This window comes from Nerophis lumbriciformis, linkage group LG20, assembly GCF_033978685.3.
Source record: "Nerophis lumbriciformis linkage group LG20, RoL_Nlum_v2.1, whole genome shotgun sequence".
Taxonomy (NCBI): domain Eukaryota; kingdom Metazoa; phylum Chordata; class Actinopteri; order Syngnathiformes; family Syngnathidae; genus Nerophis; species Nerophis lumbriciformis.
Window position 1 is genome coordinate 37630001 of NC_084567.2, and position 27500 is coordinate 37657500.

At 40.4% G+C, this 27500-nt stretch overlaps 1 protein-coding gene across 9 annotated transcripts in view; it reads left to right on the plus strand.

The window, feature by feature from the left end:
• vav2 (vav 2 guanine nucleotide exchange factor) overlaps positions 1 to 27500 on the plus strand; it is a 675751-nt gene that overhangs the window by 479886 nt on the left and 168365 nt on the right. For all 9 annotated transcript variants that reach the window (XM_072915349.1, XM_072915351.1, XM_072915350.1 and 6 more), the window contains exon 4: positions 3069 to 3137. In XM_072915349.1, the coding sequence (XP_072771450.1) occupies positions 3069 to 3137 (69 nt within the window). The remainder of the gene's footprint in view (positions 1 to 3068; positions 3138 to 27500) is intronic.

The window sequence follows — 27500 nt, forward strand, 5'->3', positions numbered from 1 at the left end:
TGCCACAAGATTGCACTCCTACTTCTTTATTTGACTTTCTCCTCCCGCCTGACCACCGCTTCCACTTCCAGAGGGAAGTGGGTCGTAAACAGCGTTGCCTTTGGTTACTGAATAGTTCAAAAGAAGAGGTCGTAAAATAGTTCAAAAAGAGTTCCATAAAATAGTTCAAAAAGAGTTCGTAAAATACTTCAAAAAGAGGTCGTCTGGAAATTGGGCAGATCCTGCTGTCTCTCCGCTTTGAAGTCCTTGGGTTAGAACAATATCTTTCTATTGATTACCATACATGAGAGAAAACAGAAAACCCTTCATGTGGCTTTCCCCCTTCTTGGTAGGTTTCAAAGACGGCTTTTGTCTTCCTGCCTGGAACTCATTTCAACACAAGGTTTTTTGTGATAACTTACAAACAATTATTCTAACAGTATTGATTTTTGAAATAGGTAAAGTGGGAACGCATATGAAATACGACTGTATTTCAGTTTTAGGAGTTAAATGACTCTGCAGCATCGCGTGGACATCGGGGGCGGTACCACTGGATTGGCAGACCGGGGTGGTGGTTCCTCTCTTTAAGAAGGGGAACCGGAGGGTGTGTTCTAACTATCGTGGGATCACACTCCTCAGCCTTCCCGGTAAGGTCTATTCAGGTGTACTGGAGAGGAGGCTACGCCGGATAGTCGAACCTCGGATTCAGGAGGAACAGTGTGGTTTTCGTCCTGGTTGTGGAACTGTGGACCAGCTCTATACTCTCGGCAGGGTCCTTGAGGGTGCATGGGAGTTTGCCCAACCAGTCTACATGTGTTTTGTGGACTTGGAGAAGGCATTCGACCGTGTCCCTCGGGAAGTCCTGTGGGGAGTGCTCAGAGAGTACGGGGTTTCGGACTGTCTGATTGTGGCAGTCCGCTCCCTGTATGATCAGTGCCAGAGCTTGGTCCGCATTGCCGGTAGTAAATCAGACACGTTTCCAGTGAGGGTTGGACTCCGCCAAGGCTGCCCTTTGTCACCGATTCTGTTCATAACTTTTATGGACAGAATTTCTAGGCGCAGTCAAGGCGTTGAGGGGATCTGGTTTGGTGGCTGCAGGATTAGGTCTCTGCTTTTTGCAGATGATGTGGTCCTGATGGCTTCATCTGGCCAGGATCTTCAGCTCTCACTGGATCGGTTCGCAGCTGAGTGTGAAGCGACTGGGATGAGAATCAGCACCTCCAAGTCCGAGTCCATGGTTCTCGCCCGGAAAAGGGTGGAGTGCCAGCTCCGGGTTGGGGAGGAGATCTTGCCCCAAGTGGAGGAGTTCAAGTACCTCGGAGTCTTGTTCACGAGTGAGGGAAGAGTGGATCATGAGATCGACAGGCGGATCGGTGCGGCGTCTTCAGTAATGCGGACGCTGTATCGATCCGTTGTGGTGAAGAAGGAGCTGAGCCGGAAGGCAAAGCTCTCAATTTACCGGTTGATCTACGTTCCCATCCTCACCTATGGTCATGAGCTTTGGGTTATGACCGAAAGGACAAGATCACGGGTACAAGCGGCCGAAATGAGTTTCCTCCGCCGGGTGGCGGGTCTCTCCCTTAGAGATAGGGTGAGAAGCTCTGCCATCCGGGGGGAGCTCAAAGTAAAGCCGCTGCTCCTCCGCATCGAGAGGAGCCAGATGCGGTGGTTCGGGCATCTGGTCAGGATGCCACCCGAACGCCTCCCTAGGGAGGTGTTTAGGGCACGTCCGACCGGTAGGAGGCCGCGGGGAAGACCCAGGACACGTGTTAGGAAGACTATGTCTCCCGGCTGGCCTGGGAACGCCTCGGGGTCCCACAGGAAGAGCTGGACGAAGTGGCTGGGGAGAGGGAAGTCTGGGCTTCCCTGCTTAGGCTGCTGCCCCCGCGACCCGACCTCGGATAAGCGGAAAAAGATGGATGGATGGATGGATGGATGGATGGATGGATGGAGTTAAATGATGGAACAAGCTCAGTGAGGAGTTAAGGACATGTCGTTCTTTGTTAAGGTTTAAGAAAGCCTTGAAAGGTGAAATTATAGAAAATGATAAAATATAGTAACAATTACTTTCATCCCATTGATTTTTTTGAACGCTGATGTTCCAGGTAATCTTATTTTCAGCGAATGTATAGGATAGGCAAATAGACCTACTCAGTGGCCTAGTGGTTAAGAGCGTCCGCCCTGAGATCGGTAGGTTGTGAGTTCAAACCCAATAATTGCAGATAGCCGTTTCCTCGTCGTATTTCTTAGTAAAGTGAAGCCATGCCTTGGAGCGTTTTTTTTTACCCGGTCCATTCTTGTTGCTGCTTCTGTATCTGCCGCCCAATGACTGAGCTACGGCATTTCCCGTGACGTGCCACAGGGCATTTCCTGTGGCACGGGATTCGAATAAAGAACCAAATTATTTACTATAGTGGCTTCGATAACGGGAACCGTTTCTCAAAAAGGGATTCGAATCCATGGAATCGGTTCTTTTCTTATGGAACAATCGGGAGAAGCGGTTTTCGAACATCGTCGCTGGTTGTGAGTTCAAACCCCGGCCGAGTCATACCAAAGACTATAAAAAATGGGAGCCATTACCTCCCTGCTTGGCACTCAGCATCAAGGGTTGGAATTGGGGGTTAAATCAACAAAAATTATTCCCGGGCGAGGCCACCGTTGCTGCTCACTGCTCCCCTCACCTCCCAGGGGGTGATCAAGGGTGATGGGTCAAATGCAGAGGACAAATTTCACCACACCTAGTGTGTGTGTGACAATCATTGGTACTTTAACTATAACTTATAAGCTTTTTGGTCATTCTTTTTATTTTTGTATGTAAATATGTATGATAATTAAATAAGTATAATCTGTACTTTAAAAAAAAATGGTTGATGGTTGATTATATGACCGAAATAAACTTATTTCATTCATGTCATATTTCATTCAAATCTGTAGGCGTGATGCACCTGGGAGTGACATTTTGACAGAAAGAACAATCAGTTTGCAAAGTGTTTTTATTTATTTATTTATTTATTTACTTAAGACGGCATGCTGTGCTTTCAAAAAGTATTCTGACTCTGTCACTTTGAATGTTGATTCTTGTCTCGCAGGCCTTTCCCTACTGAGGACACAGCATTGAACGAGGACGATGTCTACCGGAGCCTTGAAGAGCTGGCAGAGTAAGTTGGCATGCCATGACACACACACACACACACACACACACACACACACACCCCCACCCCCACACACCCCCACCCCTACACACCCCCACCCCTACACCCCCACACACACACACGCATTCTTGTATTTCTTACCTTCTTGAGACCTCCGAAAAATACCTACCTCTTTAGGACCACCCTTTCTAGATATATAAAATATTTGTATTTACAACATTAATAATATATACATACTATGCAAATATAAAAAAAGCTAGTTGTGAAAAATGAATTGGAATTTCACAAGAAAAAGGTCACAATTTCACAAGAAAAACTTAGAATGTTGCCAGTATTACAATAAAAGTTGTAATTTTACTCAACGATAGTCAAAATGCTACAAGAAAAACTGAACATTTGTGCAATATCACGATAAAAGTTGGAATTTTACTCTATGACAGTCGCAATTTTTACAAGAAACGCTTAAAATGTTGGCAATTTTATGGAAAGAGTCGTAATTTTACTCGACAAAAGTCACAATTTTATAAGAAAACTTACAAATGTTGGCAATATTATAATAATAATCTGAATTTCACTTGGAAAAAGTCATAATTTTACTCAAAAAATTTCACTATTTTACAAGAACAACAAAACAGTTGGCAATATTGTGATACTAGTCAGAATTTTTTACGACAAATGTCACCATTTTGCATTAAAAAGTAATAATTTTACACAAAGAACTAATCATTTTTTGAGGAAATATTGCTATATTACAGAAACAGACAGAATATGAGAAATTGTTCCCAATTTTATAAGAAAAAAGTTGACACAATGTGAGAAAAAGTCTAATGTGGATAGATTTCACCACCAGGGGTGCAAATGAGACATTCTCTATTAGATGCAATGGTTCTCTGTATTGGGACCATGATTTATGTCCTGACTTGTTCACACCTCCTCATATGGACGGTACTTTTCCTTGTTGATGTCTCAAGAAGGGTAAAAATACATGAACACACACACACACACACACACACACACACACACACACACACACACACACACACACACACACACACACACACACACACACACATTCTTGTATTTCTTACCTTCTTGAGACCTCCGAAAAATGTCTACCTCTTTAGGACCACCCTTTCTAGATATATAAAAGATTTGTATTTACAACATTAATAATATATACATACTATGCAAATATAAAAAAAGCTAGTTGTGAAAAATGACTTGGAATTTCACAAGAAAAAGGTCACAATTTCACAAGAAAAACTTAGAATTTTGCCAGTATTACAATAAAAGTTGTAATTTTACTCAACGATAGTCAAAATGCTACAAGAAAAACTGAACATTTGTGCAATATCACGATAAAAGTTGGAATTTTACTCTATGACAGTCGCAATTTTTACAAGAAACGCTTAAAATGTTGGCAATTTTATGGAAAGAGTCGTAATTTTACTCTACAAAAGCCACAATTTTATAAGAAAACTTACAAATGTTGGCAATATTATAATAATAATCTGAATTTCACTTGGCAAAATTAATTATACTCAAAACATGTCACTATTTTACAAGAACAACAAAACAGTTGGCAATATTGTGATACTAGTCAGAATTTTATACGACAAATGTCACCATTTTGCATTAAAAAGTAATAATTTTACATAAAGAACTAATCATTTTTTGAGGAAATGTTGCAATATTACCGAAACAGAAAGAATATGAGAAAGTGTTCCCAATTTTATAAGAAAAAAGTTGACACAATGTGAGAAAAAGACTGCTTTTAGTTCATTTATTTAATTTTTTCTTGGTTTTTAATCTTCATTATTTACTTCATGGTAGAAAATGGATGGATGGATGTTATTACAGTATGTCTCTATATACATATTTATTTAATTTTTTTAAATTAATTTTGGCCTATTTCAATTTCTTACACACACTTGTTATTTCATATGTTGGCCAGAGGGGGAGCACTTTTAAAACCGACACACAGTCAATTTGGAAAAATCCCTCCTTTTTGGGACCACTCTAATGTGGATAGACTTCACCACCAGGGGTGCAAATGAGACATTCTCTATTAGATGCAATGGTTTTCTGTATTGGGACCATGATTTATGTCCTGACTTGTTCACACCTCCTCATATGGAAGGTACTTTTCCTTGTTGATGTCTCAAGAAGGGTAGAAATACATGAACACACACACAAACACACACACACACACACACACACACACACACACACACACACACACACACACACACACACACACACACACACACACACACACACACACACACACACACACACACACACTCTTGTATTTCTTATCTTCTTGAGACCTCCGACAAATGCCTACCTCTTTAGGCCCACCCTTTCTAGATATATAAAAATTTGTATTTACAACATTAATAATATATACATACTATGCAAATATAAAAAAAGCTAATTGTGAAAAATGAGTTGGAATTTCACAAGAAAAAGGTCACAATTTCACAAGAAAAACCACCCTTTCTAGATATATAAAAGATTTGTATTTACAACATTAATAATATATACATACTATGCAAATATAAAAAAAGCTAATTGTGAAAAATGAGTTGGAATTTCACAAGAAAAAGGTCACAATTTCACAAGAAAAACTTGTTGCCAGTATTACAATAAAAGAAACTAAAATATTACGGGGTTTAGTGGTAGCAGGGGTGTATAATGTAGCCCGGAAGAGTCAGGGCTGCATGGGATTCTAGGTGTTTGTTCTGTTGTGTTTATGTTGTGTTACGGTGCAGATGTTCTCCCGAAATGTGTTTGTCATTCTTGTTTGGTTTTGGTTCAAAGTGTGGCGCATTATTAGTAAGAGTGTTAAAGTTGTTTTATATGGTCACCGTCAGTGTAACCTGTGTGGCTGTTGACCAATTATGCCTTGCTGTCACGTACGTGTGCAAGCAGAAGATGTATATTGTATAACAAGTGTTAGGCTGCCACGCTGTTAATACAGATTGTAGAGGGCGCCAAATGTTGTAACATCATGGCACGCCCTTATTATAGCTGTAAGGGTGAAAATCGGTGAATATTGATCCCGGGAGTTTTCTGCGAGAGGCACTGAATTCCGGAAGTCTCATGGGAAAATTGGGGGGTTCAGCAAGTAAGCTGCTGAGCCGCATCAGAGCGATCAAAGAGCCGCATGCGGCTCCGGAGCCGCGGGTTGCCAACCCCTGAGCTAGCCCAAATAGCATGTTAGCATCAATTAGCTTGAAGTTATGGATTGACCAAATATGCCTGATTAGCACTCCAGCAAATCACTAAAATCAACAAAACTCACCTTTGTGCATTCACGCACAGCATACAACTTTTGGTGGACAAAACGAGACAGAAGAAGGAGTGGCATAATACGCGTCTTTCTGTGGCAGCATCGGAGAAAGTTGTACATGTAAACAAACTACGGTGAGTTCAAGGACCGCTGGAAATAGTAGGACAAAACGGTGTTTGCCAAATAATCTCATCAGTGAAGCATGTTTAATATAAACAGTGGGATTTTTTTTAATAATTAGGAAGGTTTGTGTCATGTTTGTTCTCCTATGTCAGGGGTCGGCAACCCGCGGCTCTAGAGCCGCATGCGGCTCTTTAGCGCCGCCCTAGTGGCTCTCTGGAGCTTTTTTAAAAATGTATGAAAAATGGCAAAATATGAGGGGAAAAAAAATAATTTTTTGTTTTAATACGGTTTCTGTAGGAGGACAAACATGACACAAACCTCCATAATTGTTATAAAGCACACTGTTTATATTAAACATGCTTCACTGATTCGAGTATTTGGCGAGCGCCGTTTTGTCCTACTAATTTTGGCGGTCCTTGAACTCACCCTAGTTTGTTTACATGTATGACTTTCTAGGACGTGTTTTATGCCACTTCTTTTTCCGTCTCATTTTGTCCACCAAACCTTTAACGTCGTGCATGAAAGGTGAGTTTTGTTGATGTTATTGACTTGTGTGGAGTGCTAATCAGACATATTTGGTCACTGCACGACTGCAAGCTAATCGATGCTAACATGCTATTTAGGCTAGCTATATGTACATATTGCATCATTATGCCTCATTTGTAGCTATATTTGAGCTCATTTAGTTTCCTTTAAGTCCTCTTAATTCAATTTATAATCACATGACACACTATCTGTATGTAATATGGCTTTTCATTTTTTGCGGCTCCAGACAGATTTGTTTTGGTATTTTTGGTCCAATATGGCTCTTTCAACATTTTGGGTTGCCAAACCCAGATATACATGTATATATATATATATATATATATATGTCTTAATAAGGTTATCCAAAAAATAGTGCTCGATACCGTAGTAGAGCGCAATATATGTATGTGACGTCACTTTCAACCTGAGAAATAACAGCTACCAACCATTCACGAAATCCAACACAACACTCCAATACGTGCACCATGACAGCAACCACCCACCCACCACCACGAAAAGAATACCTACCGGAATTAATAAAAGGCTATCGATGCTGTCATCTAGCAAAGCTGAATTTGACCAAGCAACCCCCCCCGTACCAAAAAGCCCTTGATGAAAGCGGTTACAATTTCACCCTCACCTATGAACCCACGCCAGGAAACCAACCAAAAAAGAACAGAAAACGAAACAACATCATCTGGTACAACCCCCCCATACAGCAAAAACGTCTCAACTAACATTGGCCACAAATTCCTCAGTCTGATTGACAAACACTTCCCCAAAGGCAACACCCTAAGAAAAGTATTCAACAAGAACAACATTAAATTGAGCTACAGCTGTATGAACAATATACGACAAATTATCTCAAACCACAACAAAACAATTGCAAATGAGCCGTCGGCCCCCGGACAGAGCGACCCCAAAACCAACAAAGGCTGCAACTGCCGCAAGAAACCTGATTGCCCTCTCAACGGGGGGTGCTTACAAACATCAGTTGTTTACCAATCTAAGGTAACACGCAAGGACATTAACACATCCGACACATATGTAGGATTAACCGAGGGAGAGTTCAAAACCAGATGGAGCAATCACAAGGCTTCTTTCAGGAACCAAAACCTGCGGAATACCACAGAACTCAGCAAACACATTTGGGACCTCAAAGACAATAATGTTGAATATTCAATAACATGGCAAATTCTTGCATCCAGCACACCTTACAATAGTGGTAATACAAGATGCAACCTATGCTTGAAAGAGAAACTGTTTATTATATACCGTCCAGACCTGTCATCCCTCAACAAGCGCAGCGAAATTGTATCAGCATGCCGCCACAGACGGAAACACCTCCTAGGCAACACACGAGCCAATCACCACGCCCCTACGCCAGCCTGTACCCACCCACTCTGTGCCCTATATAAACCATGGTATGTGAATGCTCCCATTAAAATCTCCTGATGATTGAGGGAACCCCTCATGAAACAGGCCTGTAGAGATGAAATAGTCTTGTGATTTTTATATATATATATATATATATATATTTACTGTATATATATGTGCATATATGTATGTATATTTGTGTGTGTATATATGTATGTATATATGTATGTATATATTTGAATGGTTGTGTTTTTATTCGTCAAATACCAATTAATGCATGTTTTTAGCCTTGTTTTGTGCATATGCAAGCTATATAGGTGCGACTCCTGGTCCCTATTATTGGAATAAATACAGATGGACTGACGATACCACACATTTTGTAAGGTTTTCATTTCAACTGCCAGTTTTCTTTAAACCCTAAAAAAACTAAGCAAGGAGCTCTCTGTCACGCTGCCCGTTTCCATGGTGACACCGGCATTATTCCCGGGTTTTTCCGGATGCGTGGGCTTGTGTCAGGTGTGAAAGTGAGTCGTATGGTTTCCACCGAGTCGCCTGGGTTTCCCGCAGCGACAACCGGGATTAATGGAGAATAATTAGTCAACCCGCTGTGAGATAGGTGCCGTTTGTCATATGGAGATACAGGAAGGAGACGGAAATGGAAGCATGCGGGCGGTACCCGTGCACCCACTGGTGGATGTGTGATTGTAACACTCTCGCTGTGGACGGGATCGTGTGCGAGCTCTGGAGGAGGGATGAGAAGTGCCAGCCAAGCAGGCTAATGCAGGATTAAAGTGCAGGCTACCTCACTCGCATCTACATAGGGAGTGGCAAGTGAAGAGAAATGGGAATAATATCTGGGATGTAAATAGATACACTGTATAGGAAGGAAATAGATGCTGCAGGGAAATTTTGGTGTCCTAAAAATTGGAGCTGCCCTGACCACCTGAGGGCACCACAGACTGTGGATGCTTTTAAAAAGGCTTGATTTGATTTGATTTGATTTTTTATTAAGGATCCTCATTAGCTGGTTGCCACAACAACCCACTAGTCATCCTGGGGTCCACAGACTCAATACAATTACAAGTAAAAGTATATAGTTATAACTACACAATATAGAAACAAATAAAAGCATCAATAAGAAAACAAGCAAACAATTTCCAGTCACAGAATAATGATTACCATATAAATATAACTACACAATACAAAACCAAACAAAAATAATCAATAAGCAAACAGTCTGTGGAACGCTCTCCCTGACCACCTGAGGGCACCACAGACTGTGGATGCTTTGAAAAAAGGCTTGATTTGATTTTTTATTAAGGATCCCCCTTAGTTGGTTGCCATAACAACCCACTAGTCTTCCTGGGGTCCACAGACTCAATACAATTACAAGTAAAAGCATATAATTATAACTACACAATGTAGAAACAAATCAAAGCATCAATAAGAAAACAAGCAAACCATTTCCAGTCACGGAATAATGATTACCATATAAATATAACTACACAATACAAAACCAAACAAAAATAATCAATAAGCAAACAGTCTGCGGAATGTTCTCCCTGACCACTTGAGGGCACCACAGACTGTGGATGCTTTAAAAAAAGGCTTGATTTGATTTTTTATTAAGGATCCCCATTAGCTGGTTGCCACAACAACCCACTAGTCTTCCTGGGGTCCACAGACTCAATACAATTACAAGTAAAAGCATATAATTATAACTACACAATATAGAAACAAATAAAAGCATCAATAAGAAAACAAGCAAACAATTTACAGTTACAGAATAATGATTGCCATATAAATATAACTACACAATACAAAACCAAACAAAAAAATAATAAGCAAACAGTCTGAGGAACGCTCTCCCTGACCACCTGAGGGCACCACAGACTGTGAATGCTTTTAAAAAAGGCTTGATTTGATTTTTTTATTAAGGATCCCCATTAGCTGGTTGCCACAACAACCCACTAGTCTTCCTGGGATCCACAAACTCAATACAATTACAAGTAAAAGCACATCATTATAACTACACAATACAGAAACAAATAAAAGCATCAATAAGAAAACAAGCAAACCATTTCCAGTCACAGAATAATGATTACCATATAAATATAACTACACAATATAAAACCAAACAAAAATAATCAATAAGCAAACAGTCTGTGGAACGCTCTCCCTGACCACCTGAGGGCACCACAGACTGTGGATGCTTTTAAAAAAGGCTTGATTTGATTTTTTTTTAAGGATCCCCATTACCTGGTTGCCACAACAACCCACTAGTCTTCCTGGGGTCCACAGACTCAATACAATTACAAGTAAAAGCATATAATTATAACTACACAATATAGAAACAAATCAAAGCATCAATAAGAAAACAAGCAAACAATTTCCAGTCACAGAATAATGATTACCATATAAATATAACTACACAATACAAAACCAAACAAAAATAATCAATAAGCAAACAGTCTGTGGAACGCTCTCCCTGACCACCTGAGGGCACCACAGACTGTGGATGCTTTGAAAAAAGGCTTGATTTGATTTTTTATTAAGGATCCCCATTAGCTGGTTGCCACAACAACCCACTAGTCTTCCTGGGGTCCACAGACTCAATACAATTACAAGTAAAAGCATTAAATTATAACTACACAATACAGAAACAAATAAAAGCATCAATAAGAAAACAAGCAAACAATTTACAGTCACAAAATAATGATTACCATATAAATATAACTACACAATACAAAACCAAACAAAAATCATCAATAAGCAAACAGTCTGTGGAACGATCTCCCTGACCACCTGAGGGCACCACAGACTGTGGATGCTTTTAAAAAAAGGCTTGATTTGATTTGATTTGATTTGATTTGATTTTTTATTAAGGATCCCCATTAGCTGGTTGCCACAACAACCCACTAGTCTTCCTGGGGTCCACAGACTCAATACAATTACAAGTAAAAGCATATAGTTATAACTACACAATATAGAAACAAATCAAAGCATCAATAAGAAAACAAGCAAACAATTTCCAGTCACAGAATAATGATTACCATATAAATATAACTACACAATACAAAACCAAACAAAAATAATCAATAAGCAAACAGTCTGTGGAACGCTCTCCCTGACCACCTGAGGGCACCACAGACTGTGGATGCTTTGAAAAAAGGCTTGATTTGATTTTTTATTAAGGATCCCCATTAGTTGGTTGCCATAACAACCCACTAGTCTTCCTGGGGTCCACAGACTCAATACAATTACAAGTAAAAGCATATTATTATAACTACACAATATAGAAACAAATAAAAGCATCAATAAGAAAACAAGCAAACAATTTACAGTCACAGAATAATGATTACCATATAAATATAACTACACAATACAAAACCAAACAAAATCATCAATAAGCAAACAGTCTGTGGAACGCTCTCCCTGACCACCTGAGGGCACCACAGACTGTGGATGCTTTTAAAAAAGGCTTGATTTGATTTGGTATTTATCAAGGATCCCCATTAGCTGGTTGCCACAACAACCCACTAGTCTTCCTGGGCTCCACAAACTCAATGCAATTACAAGTAAAAGCATTAAATTATAACTACACAACACAGAAACAAATAAAAGCATCAATAAGAAAACAAGCAAACAATTTACAGTCACAGAATAATGATTACCATATAAATATAACTACACAATACAAAACCAAACAAAAATCATCAATAAGCAAACAGTCTGTGGAACGCTCTCCCTGACCACCTGAGGGCACCGCAGACTGTGGATGCTTTTAAAAAAGGCTTGATTTGATTTGATTAGATTTTTTATTAAGGATCCCCATTAGCTGGTTGCCACAACAACCCACTAGTCTTCCTGGGGTCCACAGACTCAATACAATTACAAGTAAAAGCATTAAATTATAACTACACAATACAGAAACAAATAAAAGCATCAATAAGAAAACAAGCAAACAATTTACAGTCACAGAATAACAATTTCCATATAAATATAACTACACAATACAAAACCAAACGAAAATCATCAATAAGCAAACTAATTAAAAACCCTTCTTTTTTAAAAAAAAAGGCTTTTTTTTAGATTATATGTGTGCTAGTTCTAGCTATTAGGCTGTTCTAGTTTTAATTTTTTTTAATTTTTATTATCATTATTTTTTTTTTTTAATATACTGTAGCACTTTGAGGTTGTTTGCTCAACATAAAGTGCTTTTACAAATACAATATATTACTATTATTAGAAATGTCCGATAATATCGGACTGCCAATATTATCGGCCGATAAATGCTTTAAAATGTAATATCGGTAATTATCGGTATCTGTTTCGAAAAGTAAAATTCATGACTTTTTAAAACGCCGCTGTGTACACGGACGTAGGGAGAAGTACAGAGCGCCAATAAACCTTTGCGTGCCGGCCCAATCACATAATATCTACGGCTTTTCACACACACAAGTGAATGCCAAGCACACTTGGTCAACACCCATACAGGTCACGCTGAGGGTGGCCGTATAAACAACTTTAACACTGTTACAAATATGCTGCCACACTGTGAACCCACACCAAACAAGAATGACAAACACATTTCGGGAGAACATCCGCACCATAACACAACATAAACACAATAGAACAAATACCCAGAAACCCCTTGCAGCACTAAGGCTACCCACCTCAACTGTGATGTCCTGCTGGATGCATTAAACAATGTAACAAGGTTTTACAAAATAAATCAACTCAAGTTATGGAAAAAAAATGCCGACATGGCACTGCCATATTTATTATTGAAGTCACAAAGTGCATTATTTTTTTTAACATGTCTCAAAACAGCAGCTTGGAATTTGGGACATGCTCTCCCTGAGAGAGCATGAGGAGGTTGAGATGGGTGGGGTTGAGGTGGAGAGTTAGGGGGTAGCGGGGGGTGTATATTGTAGCGTCCCGGAAGAGCCGGTGCTGCAAGGGCTTCTGGGTATTTGTTCTGTTGTGTTTATGTTGTGTTACGGTGCGGATGTTCTCAAGAAATGTGTTTGTCATTCTTGTTTGGTGTGGCTTCACAGTGTGGCGCATATTTGTAACAGTGTTAAAGTTGTTTATACGGCCACCCTCAGTGTGACCTGTATGGCTGTTGACCAAGTATGACTTGCATTCACTTGTGTGTGTGCCTTTAAGGTTTATCGGCGCTCTGTACTTCTCCCTACGTCCGTGTACCACTGCGCAGAGCGGCGTTTTAGTCATAAATTGTACTTTTTGTACTTATTTTTTTAACACGTCTCAAAACAGCAGCTTGGAATTTGGGACATGCTCTCTCGGTTGAGATGGGCGGGGTTGGGGTTGGCGGGGTTGAGGTGGAGCGTTAGGGGGTAGCGGGGGGTGTATATTGTAGCGTCCCGGAAGAGTTAGTGCTGCAAGGGATTCTGGGTATTTGTTCTGTTGTGTTTATGTTGTGTTACGGTGCGGATGTTCTCAAGAAATGTGTTTGTCATTCTTGTTTGGTGTGGGTTCACAGGGTGGCGCATATTTGTAACAGTGTTAAAGTTGTTTATACGGCCACCCTCAGTGTGACCTGTATGGTTGTTGACCAAGTATGACTTGCATTCACTTGTGTGTGTGCCTTTAAGGTTTATCGGCGCTCTGTACTTCTCCCTACGTCCGTGTACCACTGCGCAGAGCGGCGTTTTAGTCATAAATTGTACTTTTTGTACTTATTTTTTTAACACGTCTCAAAACAGCAGCTTGGAATTTGGGACATGCTCTCCCTGAGAGAGCATGAGGAGGTTGAGATGGGCGGGGTTGGGGTTGGCGGGGTTGAGGTGTAGCGTTAGGGGGTAGCGGGGGGGTGTACATTGTAGCGTCCCGGAAGAGTTAGTGCTGCAAGGGGTTCTGGGTATTTGTTCTGTTGTGTTTATGTTGTGTTACGGTGCGGATGTTCTCCCGAAATGTGTTTGTCATTCTTGTTTGGTGTGGGTTCACAGGGTGGCGCTTATTTGTAACAGTGTTAAAGTTGTTTATACGGCCACCCTCAGTGTGACCTGTATGGCTTTTGACCAGGTATGACTTGCATTCACTTGTGTGTGTGCCTTTAAGGTTTATCGGCGCTCTGTACTTCTCCCTACGTCCGTGTACCACTGCGCAGAGCGGCGTTTTAGTCATAAATTGTACTTTTTGTACTTATTTTTTTAACACGTCTCAAAACAGCAGCTTGGAATTTGGGACATGCTCTCCCTGAGAGAGCATGAGGAGGTTGAGATGGGCGGGGTTGGGGTTGGCGGGGTTGAGGTGGAGAGTTAGGGGGTAGCGGGGGGTGTATATTGTAGTGTTCCCGGAAGAGTTTGTGCTGTAAGGGCTTCTGGGTATTTGTTCTGTTGTGTTTATGTTGTGTTACGGTGTGGATGTTCTCAAGAAATGTGTTTGTCATTCTTGTTTGGTGTGGGTTCACAGGGTGGCGCATATTTGTAACAGTGTTAAAGTTGTTTATACGGCCACCCTCAGTGTGACCTGTATGGCTGTTGAGCCTTGCATTCACTTGTGTGTGTGGAAAGCCGTAGATATTATGTGATTGGACCGGCACGCAAAGGCAGTGCCTTAAAGGCACGCCCCCAATATTGTTGTGTGGGTGGAAATCGGGAGATATTCGGGAGAATGGTTGCCCCGGGAGATTTTCGGGAGGGGCACTGAAATTCGAGAGTCTCCCGGGAAAATCGGGAGGGTTGGCTGGGAGACGCAACTGCTCTGTACTTCGTTTTAAAAAGTCATACATTTTACTTTTTGAAACCGATACCGATAATTTCCGATATCACATTTTAAAGCATTTATCGGCCGATGATATCGGCAGTCCGGTATTGTCGGACATCTCTAGTAATTTGGTTGGTTCATATAAAAGTACCCAATTCAGCATCCATCCCGACATACAACATAGATGCAGTGTAATCAGTGGCACCCTGCAGAGAGGGTGTGTGTGTGTGTGTGTGTGTGTGTGTGTGTGTGTGTGTGTGTGTGTGTGGTATCGACTGAATCACGCTGCTGTGCGACACAACTGCTCTTGACCTTTTGAAAAGACCATGCGTGCATTTTGTGTCATCAATGACCACGTGCGTCATCGATTCATCGGTCGGTCCTGCACCGAACAAAGTCCGACACACTTGGCCCATGCTCGTAACATTTTACTTATCCTCAAATATTGATGCATGCGGGATTCGGAAATAAGCGCGCGACTGAACTATAAAAGTGAGATAGAGGATAACGACACTTTTCTTACATGAACGGCCATCTATTTTTTTTACTGACAATAATGCTCCTCAAGGGCCTCCTAAAAGGAAATAAACATGCAAAATCAGGACATATGGCGTCATTAAAACAACAGCTTGCACGGGATGTTGCCGTGGAAACACAACAAAGCAGCATCGTGGACCATAAAAAAAAAAAAAATGGAAAGAAAAAAGATTAAGATGTAATAAGGATTGATTTAAGCAATGTAACTTGATTTGATTAATTAACCATTTAGTTTTGCCAAATAACTATTCCGACCCTTCAATTCCTCCCAAGGTTGCTCAAGATTTTATTGCCCAATCCATCAATGAATGTACAAAACCCAAAACCAGTGAAAAAAAAAAACTGAATATGATGATTTGCAAATCCTTTTCAACTTATGTTTAATTGAATAGACTGAGAAACTTCATTTTTTCCTGCAAATAATGATTAACTTAGAATTTAATGGCAGCAACACATTGCAAAAAAGTTGTCACAGGGGCATTTTTACCACTGTGTTACATGGCCTTTCCTTTTAACAACACTCAGTAAAGGTTTGGGAACTGAGGAGACACATTTTTGAAGGGAAATTATTTCCCATTCTTGCTTGATGTACAGCTTAAGTTGTTCAACGCCTCTCCCGAAAATCTCCCGGAATTCACGCCCCCCTCCAGCTCCATGCGGACCTGAGTCCGCTTTTCCACAATATAAACAGCGTGCCTGCCCAATCACGTTATAACTGTAGAATGATGGAGGGCGAGGTCTTGGTTTCTCAACAGTTTCTAACACACAACAACAGCAGTCACGTTTGCGTCTACCGTAAAGCAGTTTGTCTGCCGTAAACAGCAATGTTGTGGCACTCTTGAACAGGACAATACCGCCATCTACTGTACATGCATATGAACATCTAGGGCTTTTAGAGAGTGCGGTGCACAACTGCGCACACAACAAGGAGACGAAGCAGAATGCATCATCAGAGAGGGTGTTCAGCATGGTTAGAAAAATAGTGACAGAGAATAGAACAAGGATGGACAATTCAACCCTTAACTCAACAATGAGTAGATGAGTGTTGTGTATGTGTGTAAATAAATGAACACTGAAATTCAAGTATTTCTTTTATATATATATATATATATATATATATATATATATATAATAAAATAAATGTATATTTATAGCTACAATTCACTGAAAGTCAAGTATTTCTTATATGTATATGAGGTGAATTCTAGCTGTAAATATACTCCTCCCCTCTTAACCATGCCCCCGTCCCAACCCCCCCCCCCCCCCACACACTTTTCCTTGTTGATGTCTCAAGAAGGGTAGACATACATGAACACACACACACACACACACACACACACACACACACACACACACACACACACACACACACACACACACACACACCTCCCGAAATCGGAGGTCTCAAGGTTGGCAAGTATGCTCCATTGTGGTATTTTAGGCTTCATAATGCGCCACACATTTTCAATGGGAGACAGGTCTGGACTACAGGCAGGCCAGTCTAGTACCCGCACTCTTTTAATATGAACCCAACTGTTATAACACTTGGCTTGGCATTGTCTTGCTGAAATAAGCAGGGGCGTCCATGATAACGTTGCTTGGATGGCAACAAAACCTGTATGTACCTTTCAGTATTAATGGTGCCTTCACAGATGTGTAAGTTACCCATGTCTTGGGCACTAATACACCCCCATACCATCACAGATGCTGGCTTTTCAACTTTGCGCCTACAACAATCCATGGTTCTTTTTTCCTCTTCGACGTCCACAGTTTCCAAAAACAATTTGAAATGTGGACTCGTTAGACCACAGAACACTTTTCCACTTTGCATCAGTCCATCTTTGATGAGCTCGGGCCCAGCGAAGCCGGCGCCGTTTCCGGGTGTTGTTGATTAAATGGCGTAGTAGAGTTTTAACATGCACTTACAGATGTAGCGACCAACTGTAGGTGCTGACAGTGGTTTTTCTGAAGTGTTCCTGAGCCCATGCGGTGATATCCTTTACACACCGATGTCACTTTTTGATGCGTGCAGTGTTTTCTCCGAATTTTTTGATGATATTACGGACCATAGATGGTGAAGTCCCTAAATTCCTTGCAATAGCTCGTTGAGGAATGTTACACGTTTGAAAGAAGCCACTACGCCAGAAGGACTCGTGTCAAGTGAGGGTTGAGGCATCAGCTCACCTGTACAGTATATATCTGTTATTATATTCAATACTTCTAATTGAGGTCTCCTGGGTTAATGTGGTGCGTCTTCCCTTTAGCTTTGAGACGCCAAGTCTCCACTTTGCTGAACTCACAGTCACTTTGGAATGACTCCATCCTTGGATTGACAAAGCATAAAATGCGGGTGGGTCGGGCACAGCAGCGCTAAGGGACTTTTTCTTGTGTTTGCATTTTTTTTTAAATAAATAAATAAAAAATGAGGCACACATAGATTTCCATTTCCAAGCAACCGGTGTCACAAGCCCTTTGTGTCACCCCCGCTGCAGTTTGTTTTGCTTCAGACATGAAAAGCCAATATTATGAACATAGATGGAGCCCACTGCAGGTCTTAGTTGCTGCACGGTTTTTAAATGCTTGGCTTACATCATAATAAATTATTTTGTAAACAGAAATCAGCCCGGAGCTCATTCTCCATTAACCTTTCAGCAAAGTCCTTGAAAGTAATGCAGGATTAGTTCTATAAATGTCCGATTACCAATAAATGTCTTTTTTGAGTTTCTAGAGAATAATTCAGGAACTTTTAATGCAGCATTTAATGATATTGGCCTAAATATACGGTATGGTAGATCCCAGCTGTAGCCAATAAATGTGACTAAGATGTTTATTTTTCCCACTCTAATAAACTGTACGTTACACAGGATTGTGTGTGGTCTCCCCCAAACCTTTACAGCAAACTTGAAGTTGGCATTCTGCTCTGATTTTGGATCAACAATTGCAACCAAAGTGACTGTTGTATTTATTAGATGTTAATTTTTGACACTCAAATAAACTCTGTGCTGTGCCAAAAACTGCACAGGATCGTTCCTCCAGCTCTAAACTCTTGCAGTTAGCTTGAAGTTGGCATTCTGCTCTGATTTTGGATCAACAAATGCAACAAAAGTGACTGTTGTATGTATTAATGTTAATTTTTGACACTCAAATAAAAGCTGGGCTGTGCCACAAACTACACAGGATCTCTCCTCCAGCTCCAAACTCTGGCAGTTAGCTTGAAGTTGACATTCTCCTCTGATTTTGGATCGGCAATTGCAACACAAGTGACTGTTGTATTTATTATATTTTAATATTTGACACTCAAACACTGGGCTGTGCCAAAAACTGCACAGAATCACTGCTCCAGCTCCAAATTATTGCAGTTAGTTTGAAGTTGGCATTCTCCTCTGATTTTGGATCGACAATTACAACAAAAGTGACTGTTGTATGTATTAGATGTTAATTTTTGACACTCTAATAAATGCTGGGTAGGATTGCTCCTCCCGCTCCAAACTCTTGCAGTTAGCTTGAAGTTGGCATTCTGCTCTAATTTTGGATCAACAATTGCAACAAAAGTGACTGTTGTATTTATTAGATGTTCATTTTTGACACTCAAATAAACACTGGGCAGGCTCACTCCTCCAGCTCCAAACTCTTGCAGTTAGCTTGAAGTTGGCATTCTCCTCTGATTTTGGATCAACAATTGCAACACAAGTGACTGTTGTATTTATTATATGTTAATATTTGACACTCAAACGCTGGGCTGTGCCAAAAACTGCACGGGGTCGCTCCTCCAGCTCTAAATTCTTGCAGTTAGCTTGAAGTTGGCATTCTCCTCTGATTTTGGATCGGCAATTGCAACAAAGGTGACTGTTGTATGTATTAGATGTTAATTTTTGACACTCAAATAAACGCTGGGCTGTGCCAAAAACTGCACATGATCGCTCATCCAGCTCTAAACTCTTGCAGTTAGCTTGAAGTTGGCATTGTGCTCTGATTTTGGATCAACAATTGCAACAAAAGTGACTGTTGTATGTATAAATGTTAATTTTTGACACTCAAATAAAAGCTGGGCTGTGCCACAAACTACCCAGGATCTCTCCTCCAGCTCCAAACTCTGGCAGTTAGCTTGAAGTTGACATTCTCCTCTGATTTTGGATCAACAATTGCAACACAAGTGAATGTTGTATTTATTATATGTTAATATTTGACACTCAAACTGCCAAAAACTGCACAGAATCACTGCTCCAGCTCCAAATTCTTGCAGTTAGTTTGAAGTTGTCATTCTCCTCTGATTTTGGATCGACAATTGCAACAAAAGTGACTGTTGTATTTATTAGATGTTAATTTTTGACACTCTAATAAATGCTGGGTAGGATCGCTCCTCCCGCTCCAAACTCTTGCAGTTAGCTTGAAGTAGACATTCTCCTCTGATTTTTGATCAACAATTGCAACAAAAGTGACTGTTGTATTTATTAGATGTTAATTTTTGACACTCAAATAAACGCTGTGCTGTGCCAAAAACTGCACAGGATCGTTCCTCCAGCTCTAAACTCTTGAAGTTAGCTTGAAGTTGACATTGTCCTCTGATTTTGGATCAACAATTGCAACAAAAGTGACTGTTGTATTTATTAGATGTTCATTTTTGACACTCAAATAAACACTGGGCAGGCTCACTCCTCCAGCTCCAAACTCTTGCAGTTAGCTTGAAGTTGGCATTCTCCTCTGATTTTGGATCAACAATTGCAACACAAGTGACTGTTGTATTTATTATATATTAATATTTGACACTCAAACGCTTGGCTGTGCCAAAAACTGCACGGGATCGCTCCTCCAGCTCTAAATTTTTGCAGTTAGCTTGAAGTTGGCATTCTGCTCTGATTTTGGATCAACAATTGCAACAAAAGTGACTGTTGTATGTATAAGATGTTAATTTTTGACAATCTAATAAACACTGGGCAGGATCACTCCTCCCGCTCCAACTCTTGCAGATATCTTGAAGTTGACATTCTCCTCTGATTTTGGATCAACAATTGCAACAAAAGTGACTGTTGTATTTATAAGTTGTTAATTTTTGACACTCAAATAAACACTGGGCAGGCTCACTCCTCCAGCTATAAACTCTTGCAGTTAGCTTGAAGTTGGCATTCTCCTCTGATTTTGGATCAACAATTGCAACACAAGTGAATGTTGTATTTATTATATGTTAATATTTGACACTCAAACGCTGGGCTATGCCAAAAACTGCACAGAATCACTGCTCCAGCTCCAAATTCTTGCAGTTAGTTTGAAGTTGGCATTCTCCTCTGATTTTGGATCAACAATCGCAACACAAGTGACTGTTGTATGTATTAGATGTTAATTTTTGACACTCTAATAAATGCTGGGTAGGATCGCTCCTCCCGCTCCAAACTCTTGCAGTTAGCTTGAAGTTGACATTCTCCTCTGATTTTTGATCAACAATTGCAACAAAAGTGACTGTTGTATGTATTAGATGTTAATTTTTGACACTCTAATAAACACTGGGCAGGCTCAATCCTCCAGCTCTAAACTCTTGCATTTAGCTTGAAGTTGGCATTCTGCTCTGATTTTGGATCAACAATTGCAACAAAAGTGACTGTTGTATTTATTAGATGTTAATTTTTGACACTCAAATAAACGCTGTGCTGTGCCAAAAACAGCACAGGATCGTTCCTCCAGCTCTAAACTCTTGCAGTTAGCTTGAAGTTGACATTGTCCTCTGATTTTGGATCAACAATTGCAACAAAAGTGACTGTTGTATTTATTAGATGTTAATATTTGACACTCAAATAAAAGCTGGTCTGTGCCAAAAACTGCACAGGATCGCTCCTCCAGCTCTAAACTCTTGCAGTTAGCTTGAAGTTGGCACTCTGCTCTGATTTTGGATCAACAATTGCAACAAAAGTGACTGTTGTATTTATTAGATGTTAATTTTCGACACTCAAATAAACGATGTGTTGTGCCAAAAACTGCACAGGATCGTTCCTCCAGCTCTAAACTCTTGCAGTTAGCTTGAAGTTGGCATTATGCTCTGATTTTAGATCAACAATTGCAACAAAAGTGACTGTTGTATGTATTATATGTTAATTTTTGACACTCTAATAAACTCTGGGCAGGATCACTCCTCCCGCTCCAAACTCTTGCAATTAGCTTGAAGTTGGCATTCTCCTCTGATTTTGGATCAACAATTGCAACACAAGTGACTGTTGTATTTATTATATGTTAATATTTGACACTCAAACGCTGGGCTGTGCCAAAAACTGCACGGGGTCGCTCCTCCAGCTCTTAATTCTTGCAGTTAGCTTGAAGTTGGCATTTTCCTCTGATTTTGGATCGGCAATTGCAACAAAGGTGACTGCTGTATTTATTAGATGTTAATTTTTGACACTCAAATAAAAGCTGGGCTGTGCCACAAACTACACAGGATCGCTCCTCCAGCTCCAAACTCTGGCAGTTAGCTTGAAGTTGACATTCTCCTCTGATTTTGGATCGACAATTGCAACAAAAGTGACTGTTGTAGTTATTAGATGTTAATTTTCGACACTCAAATAAACGCTGTGCTGTGCCAAAAACTGCACAGGATCGTTCCTCCAGCTCTAAACTCTTGCAGTTAGCTTGAAGTTGGCATTCTGCTCTGATTTTGGATCAACAATTGCAACAGTAGTGACTGTTGTATTTATTAGATGTTCATTTTTGACACTCAAATAAACACTGGGCAGGCTCACTCCTCCAGCTCTAAACTCTTGCAGTTAGCTTGAAGTTGGCATTCTCCTCTGATTTTGGATCAACAATTGCAACAAAAGTGACTGTTGTATGTATTAGATGTTCATTTTTTGACACTCTAATAAACACTGGGCAGGATCACTCCTCCCGCTCCAAACTCTTGCAGTTAGCTTGAAGTTGGCATTCTCCTCTGATTTTGGATCAACAATTGCAACACAAGTGACTGTTGTATTTATTATATGTTAATATTTGACACTCAAACACTGGGCTGTGCCAAAAACTGCACGGAGTCGCTCCTCCAGCTCTAAATTCTTGCAGTTACCTTGAAGTTGGCATTCTCCTCTGATTTTGGATCGGCAATTGCAACAAAGGTGACTGTTGTATTTATTAGATGTTAATTTTTGACACTCAAATAAACGCTGTGCTGTGCCAAAAACTGCACAGGATCGTTCCTCCAGCTCTAAACTCTTGCAGTTAGCTTGAAGTTGGCATTTTGCTCTGATTTTTGATCAACAATTGCAACAAAAGTGACTGTTGTATGTATTATATGTTAATTTTTGACACTCTAATAAACACTGGGCAGGATCACTCCTCCCGCTCCAAACTCTTGCAGTTAGCTTGAAGTTGGCAATCTCCTCTGATTTTGGATCGACAATTGCAACAAAAGTGACTGTTGTATTTATTAGATATTAATATTTGACACTCAAATAAAAGCTGGGCTGTGCCAAAAACTGCACGGGATCGCTCCTTCAGCTCTTAATTCTTGCAGTTAGCTTGAAGTTGGCATTCTCCTCTGATTTTGGATCAACAATTGCAACACAAGTGACTGTTGTATTTATGATATGTTAATATTTGACACTCAAACGCTGGGCTGTCAAAAACTGCTCATGATCGCTCCTCCAGCTCTAAACTCTTGCAGTTAGCTTGAAGTTGGCATTGTGCTCTGATTTTGGATCGACAATTGCAACAAAGGTGACTGCTGTATTTATTAGATGCTCATTTTTGATACTCAAATAAAAGCTGGGCTGTGCCAAAAACTGCACAGGATCGCTCCTCCTGCTCCAAACTCTGGCAAATAGCTTGAAGTTGGCATTCTCCTCTGATTTTGGATCGACAATTGCAACAAAGGTGACTGCTATATTTATTAGATGTTCATTTTTGATACTCAAATAAAAGCTGGGCTGTGCCAAAAGCTGCACAGGATCGCTCCTCCAGCTCTAAACTCTCGCAGTTAGCTTGAAGTTGGCATTCTGCTCTGATTTTGGATCAACAATTGCAACACAAGTGACTGTTGTATTTATTATATGTTAATATTTGACACTCAAACACTGGGCTGTGCCAAAAACTGCACGGAGTCGCTCCTCCAGCTCTAAATTCTTGCAGTTACCTTGAAGTTGGCATTCTCCTCTGATTTTGGATCGGCAATTGCAACAAAGGTGACTGTTGTATTTATTAGATGTTAATTTTTGACACTCAAATAAACGCTGTGCTGTGCCAAAAACTGCACAGGATCGTTCCTCCAGCTCTAAACTCTTGCAGTTAGCTTGAAGTTGGCATTTTGCTCTGATTTTTGATCAACAATTGCAACAAAAGTGACTGTTGTATGTATTATATGTTAATTTTTGACACTCTAATAAACACTGGGCAGGATCACTCCTCCCGCTCCAAACTCTTGCAGTTAGCTTGAAGTTGGCAATCTCCTCTGATTTTGGATCGACAATTGCAACAAAAGTGACTGTTGTATTTATTAGATATTAATATTTGACACTCAAATAAAAGCTGGGCTGTGCCAAAAACTGCACGGGATCGCTCCTTCAGCTCTTAATTCTTGCAGTTAGCTTGAAGTTGGCATTCTCCTCTGATTTTGGATCAACAATTGCAACACAAGTGACTGTTGTATTTATGATATGTTAATATTTGACACTCAAACGCTGGGCTGTCAAAAACTGCTCATGATCGCTCCTCCAGCTCTAAACTCTTGCAGTTAGCTTGAAGTTGGCATTGTGCTCTGATTTTGGATCGACAATTGCAACAAAGGTGACTGCTGTATTTATTAGATGCTCATTTTTGATACTCAAATAAAAGCTGGGCTGTGCCAAAAACTGCACAGGATCGCTCCTCCTGCTCCAAACTCTGGCAAATAGCTTGAAGTTGGCATTCTCCTCTGATTTTGGATCGACAATTGCAACAAAGGTGACTGCTATATTTATTAGATGTTCATTTTTGATACTCAAATAAAAGCTGGGCTGTGCCAAAAGCTGCACAGGATCGCTCCTCCAGCTCTAAACTCTCGCAGTTAGCTTGAAGTTGGCATTCTGCTCTGATTTTGGATCAACAATTGCAACAAAAGTGACTGTTGTATTTATTAGATGTTCATTTTTGACACTCAAATAAACACTGGGCAGGCTCACTCCTCCAGCTCTAAACTCTTGCAGTTAGCTTGAAGTTGGCATTTTGCTCTGATTTTGGATCAACAATTGCAACACAAGTGACTGTTGTATTTATTACATGTTAATATTTGACACTCAAATAAAAGCTGGGCTGTGCCAAAAACTGCACAGGATCGCTCCTCCCACTCCAAACTCTGGCAGTTAGCTTGAAGTTGGCATTCTCCTCTGATTTTGGATCGACAATTGCAACAAAGGTGACTGCTGTATTTATTAGATGCTCATTTTTGATACTCAAATAAAAGCTGGGCTGTGCCAAAAACTGCACAGGATCGCTCCTCCCACTCCAAACTCTGGCAGGTAGCTTGAAGTTGGCATTCTCCTCTGATTTTGGATCGACAATTGCAACAAAGGTGACTGCTATATTTATTAGATGTTCATTTTTGATACTCAAATAAAAGCTGGGCTGTGCCAAAAGCTGCACAGGATCGCTCCTCCAGCTCTAAACTCTCGCAGTTAGCTTGAAGTTGGCATTCTGCTCTGATTTTGGATCAACAATTGCAACAAAAGTGACTGTTGTATTTATTAGATGTTCATTTTTGACACTCAAATAAACACTGGGCAGGCTCACTCCTCCAGCTCTAAACTCTTGCAGTTAGCTTGAAGTTGGCATTTTGCTCTGATTTTGGATCAACAATTGCAACACAAGTGACTGTTGTATTTATTACATGTTAATATTTGACACTCAAATAAAAGCTGGGCTGTGCCAAAAACTGCACAGGATCGCTCCTCCCACTCCAAACTCTGGCAGTTAGCTTGAAGTTGGCATTCTCCTCTGATTTTGGATCGACAATTGCAACAAAGGTGACTGCTGTATTTATTAGATGCTCATTTTTGATACTCAAATAAAAGCTGGGCTGTGCCAAAAACTGCACAGGATCGCTCCTCCCACTCCAAACTCTGGCAGGTAGCTTGAAGTTGGCATTCTTCTCTGATTTTGGATCGACAATTGCAACAAAGGTGACTGCTGTATTTATTAGATGTTCATTTTTGATACTCAAATAAAAGCTGGGCTGTGCCAAAAACTGCACAGGATCGCTCCTCCAGCTCTTAACTCTTGCAGTTAGCTTGAAGTTGGCATTCTCCTCTGATTTTGGATCAACAATTGCAACAAAAGTGACTGTTGTATGTATTAGATGTTAATTTTTTGACACTCTAACAAACACTGGGCAGGATCACTCCCCCCGCTCCAAACTCTTGCAGTTAGCTTGAATTTGGCATTCTCCTCTGATTTTGGATCAACAATTACAACACAAGTGATTGTTGTATTTATTATATGTTAATATTTGACACTCAAACGCTGGGCTGTGCCAAAAACTGCACGGGGTCGCTCCTCCAGCTCTAAATTCTTGCAGTTAGCTTGAAGTTGGCATTCTCCTCTGATTTTGGATCGGCAATTGCAACAAAGGTGACTGCTGTATTTATTAGATGTTAATTTTTGATACTCAAATAAAAGCTGGGCTGTGCCAAAAACTGCACAGGATCGCTCTTCCCGCTCTAAACTCTTGCAGTTAGCTTGAAGTTGGCATTCTCCTCTGATTTTGGATCAACAATTGCAACAAAAGTGACTGTTGTATTTAATCAATGTTAATTTTTGACACATCCAATAAACGCTGGGCTGTGGCAAAAACTGCACAGGATCGCTCCTCCAGCTCCAAACTCTTGCAGTTAGCTTGAAGTTGGCATTGTCCTCTGATTTTGGATCAACAATTGCAACAAAAGTGACCGTTGTATTTATTAGATGTTCATTTTTGACACTCAAATAAACACTGGGCAGGCTCACTCCTCCAGCTCTAAACTCTTGCAGTTAGCTTGAAGTTGGCATCCTGCTCTGATTTTAGATCAACAATTGCAACAAAAGTGACTGGTGTATGTATTAGATGTTAATTTTTTGACACTCTAATAAACACTGGGCCGGATCACTCCTCCCGCTCCAAACTCTTGCAGTTAGCTTGAAGTTGGCATTCTCCTCTGATTTTGGATCGACAATTGCAACAAAAGTGACTGTTGTATATATTAGATGTTAATATTTGACACTCATATAAAAGCTGGGCTGTGCCAAAAACTGCACAGGATTGCTTCTCCAGCTCCAAACTCTGGCAGTTAGCTTGAAGTTGACATTGTCCTCTGATTTTGGATCGACAATTGCAACAAAAGTGACTGTTGTATTTATTAGATGTTCATTTTTGATACTCAAATAAAAGCTGGGCTGTGCCAAAACTGCACAGGATCGCTCCTCCAGCTCCAAACTCTTGCAGTTAGCTTGAAGTTGGCATTCTCCTCTGATTTTGGATCAACAATTGCAACACAAGTGACTGTTGTATTTATTAGATGTTAATATTTGACACTCAAATAAAAGCTGGGCTGTGCCAAAAGCTGCACAGGATCGCTCCTCCAGCTCCAAACTCTGGCAGTTAGCTTGAAGTTGACATTCTCCTCTGATTTTGGATCAACAATTGCAACACAAGTGAATGTTGTATTTATCATATGTTAATATTTGACACTCAAACTCTGGGCTGTGCCAAAAACTGCACAGAATCACTGCTCCAGCTCCAAATTCTTGCAGTTTGTTTGAAGTTGGCATTCTCCTCTGATTTTGGATCGACAATT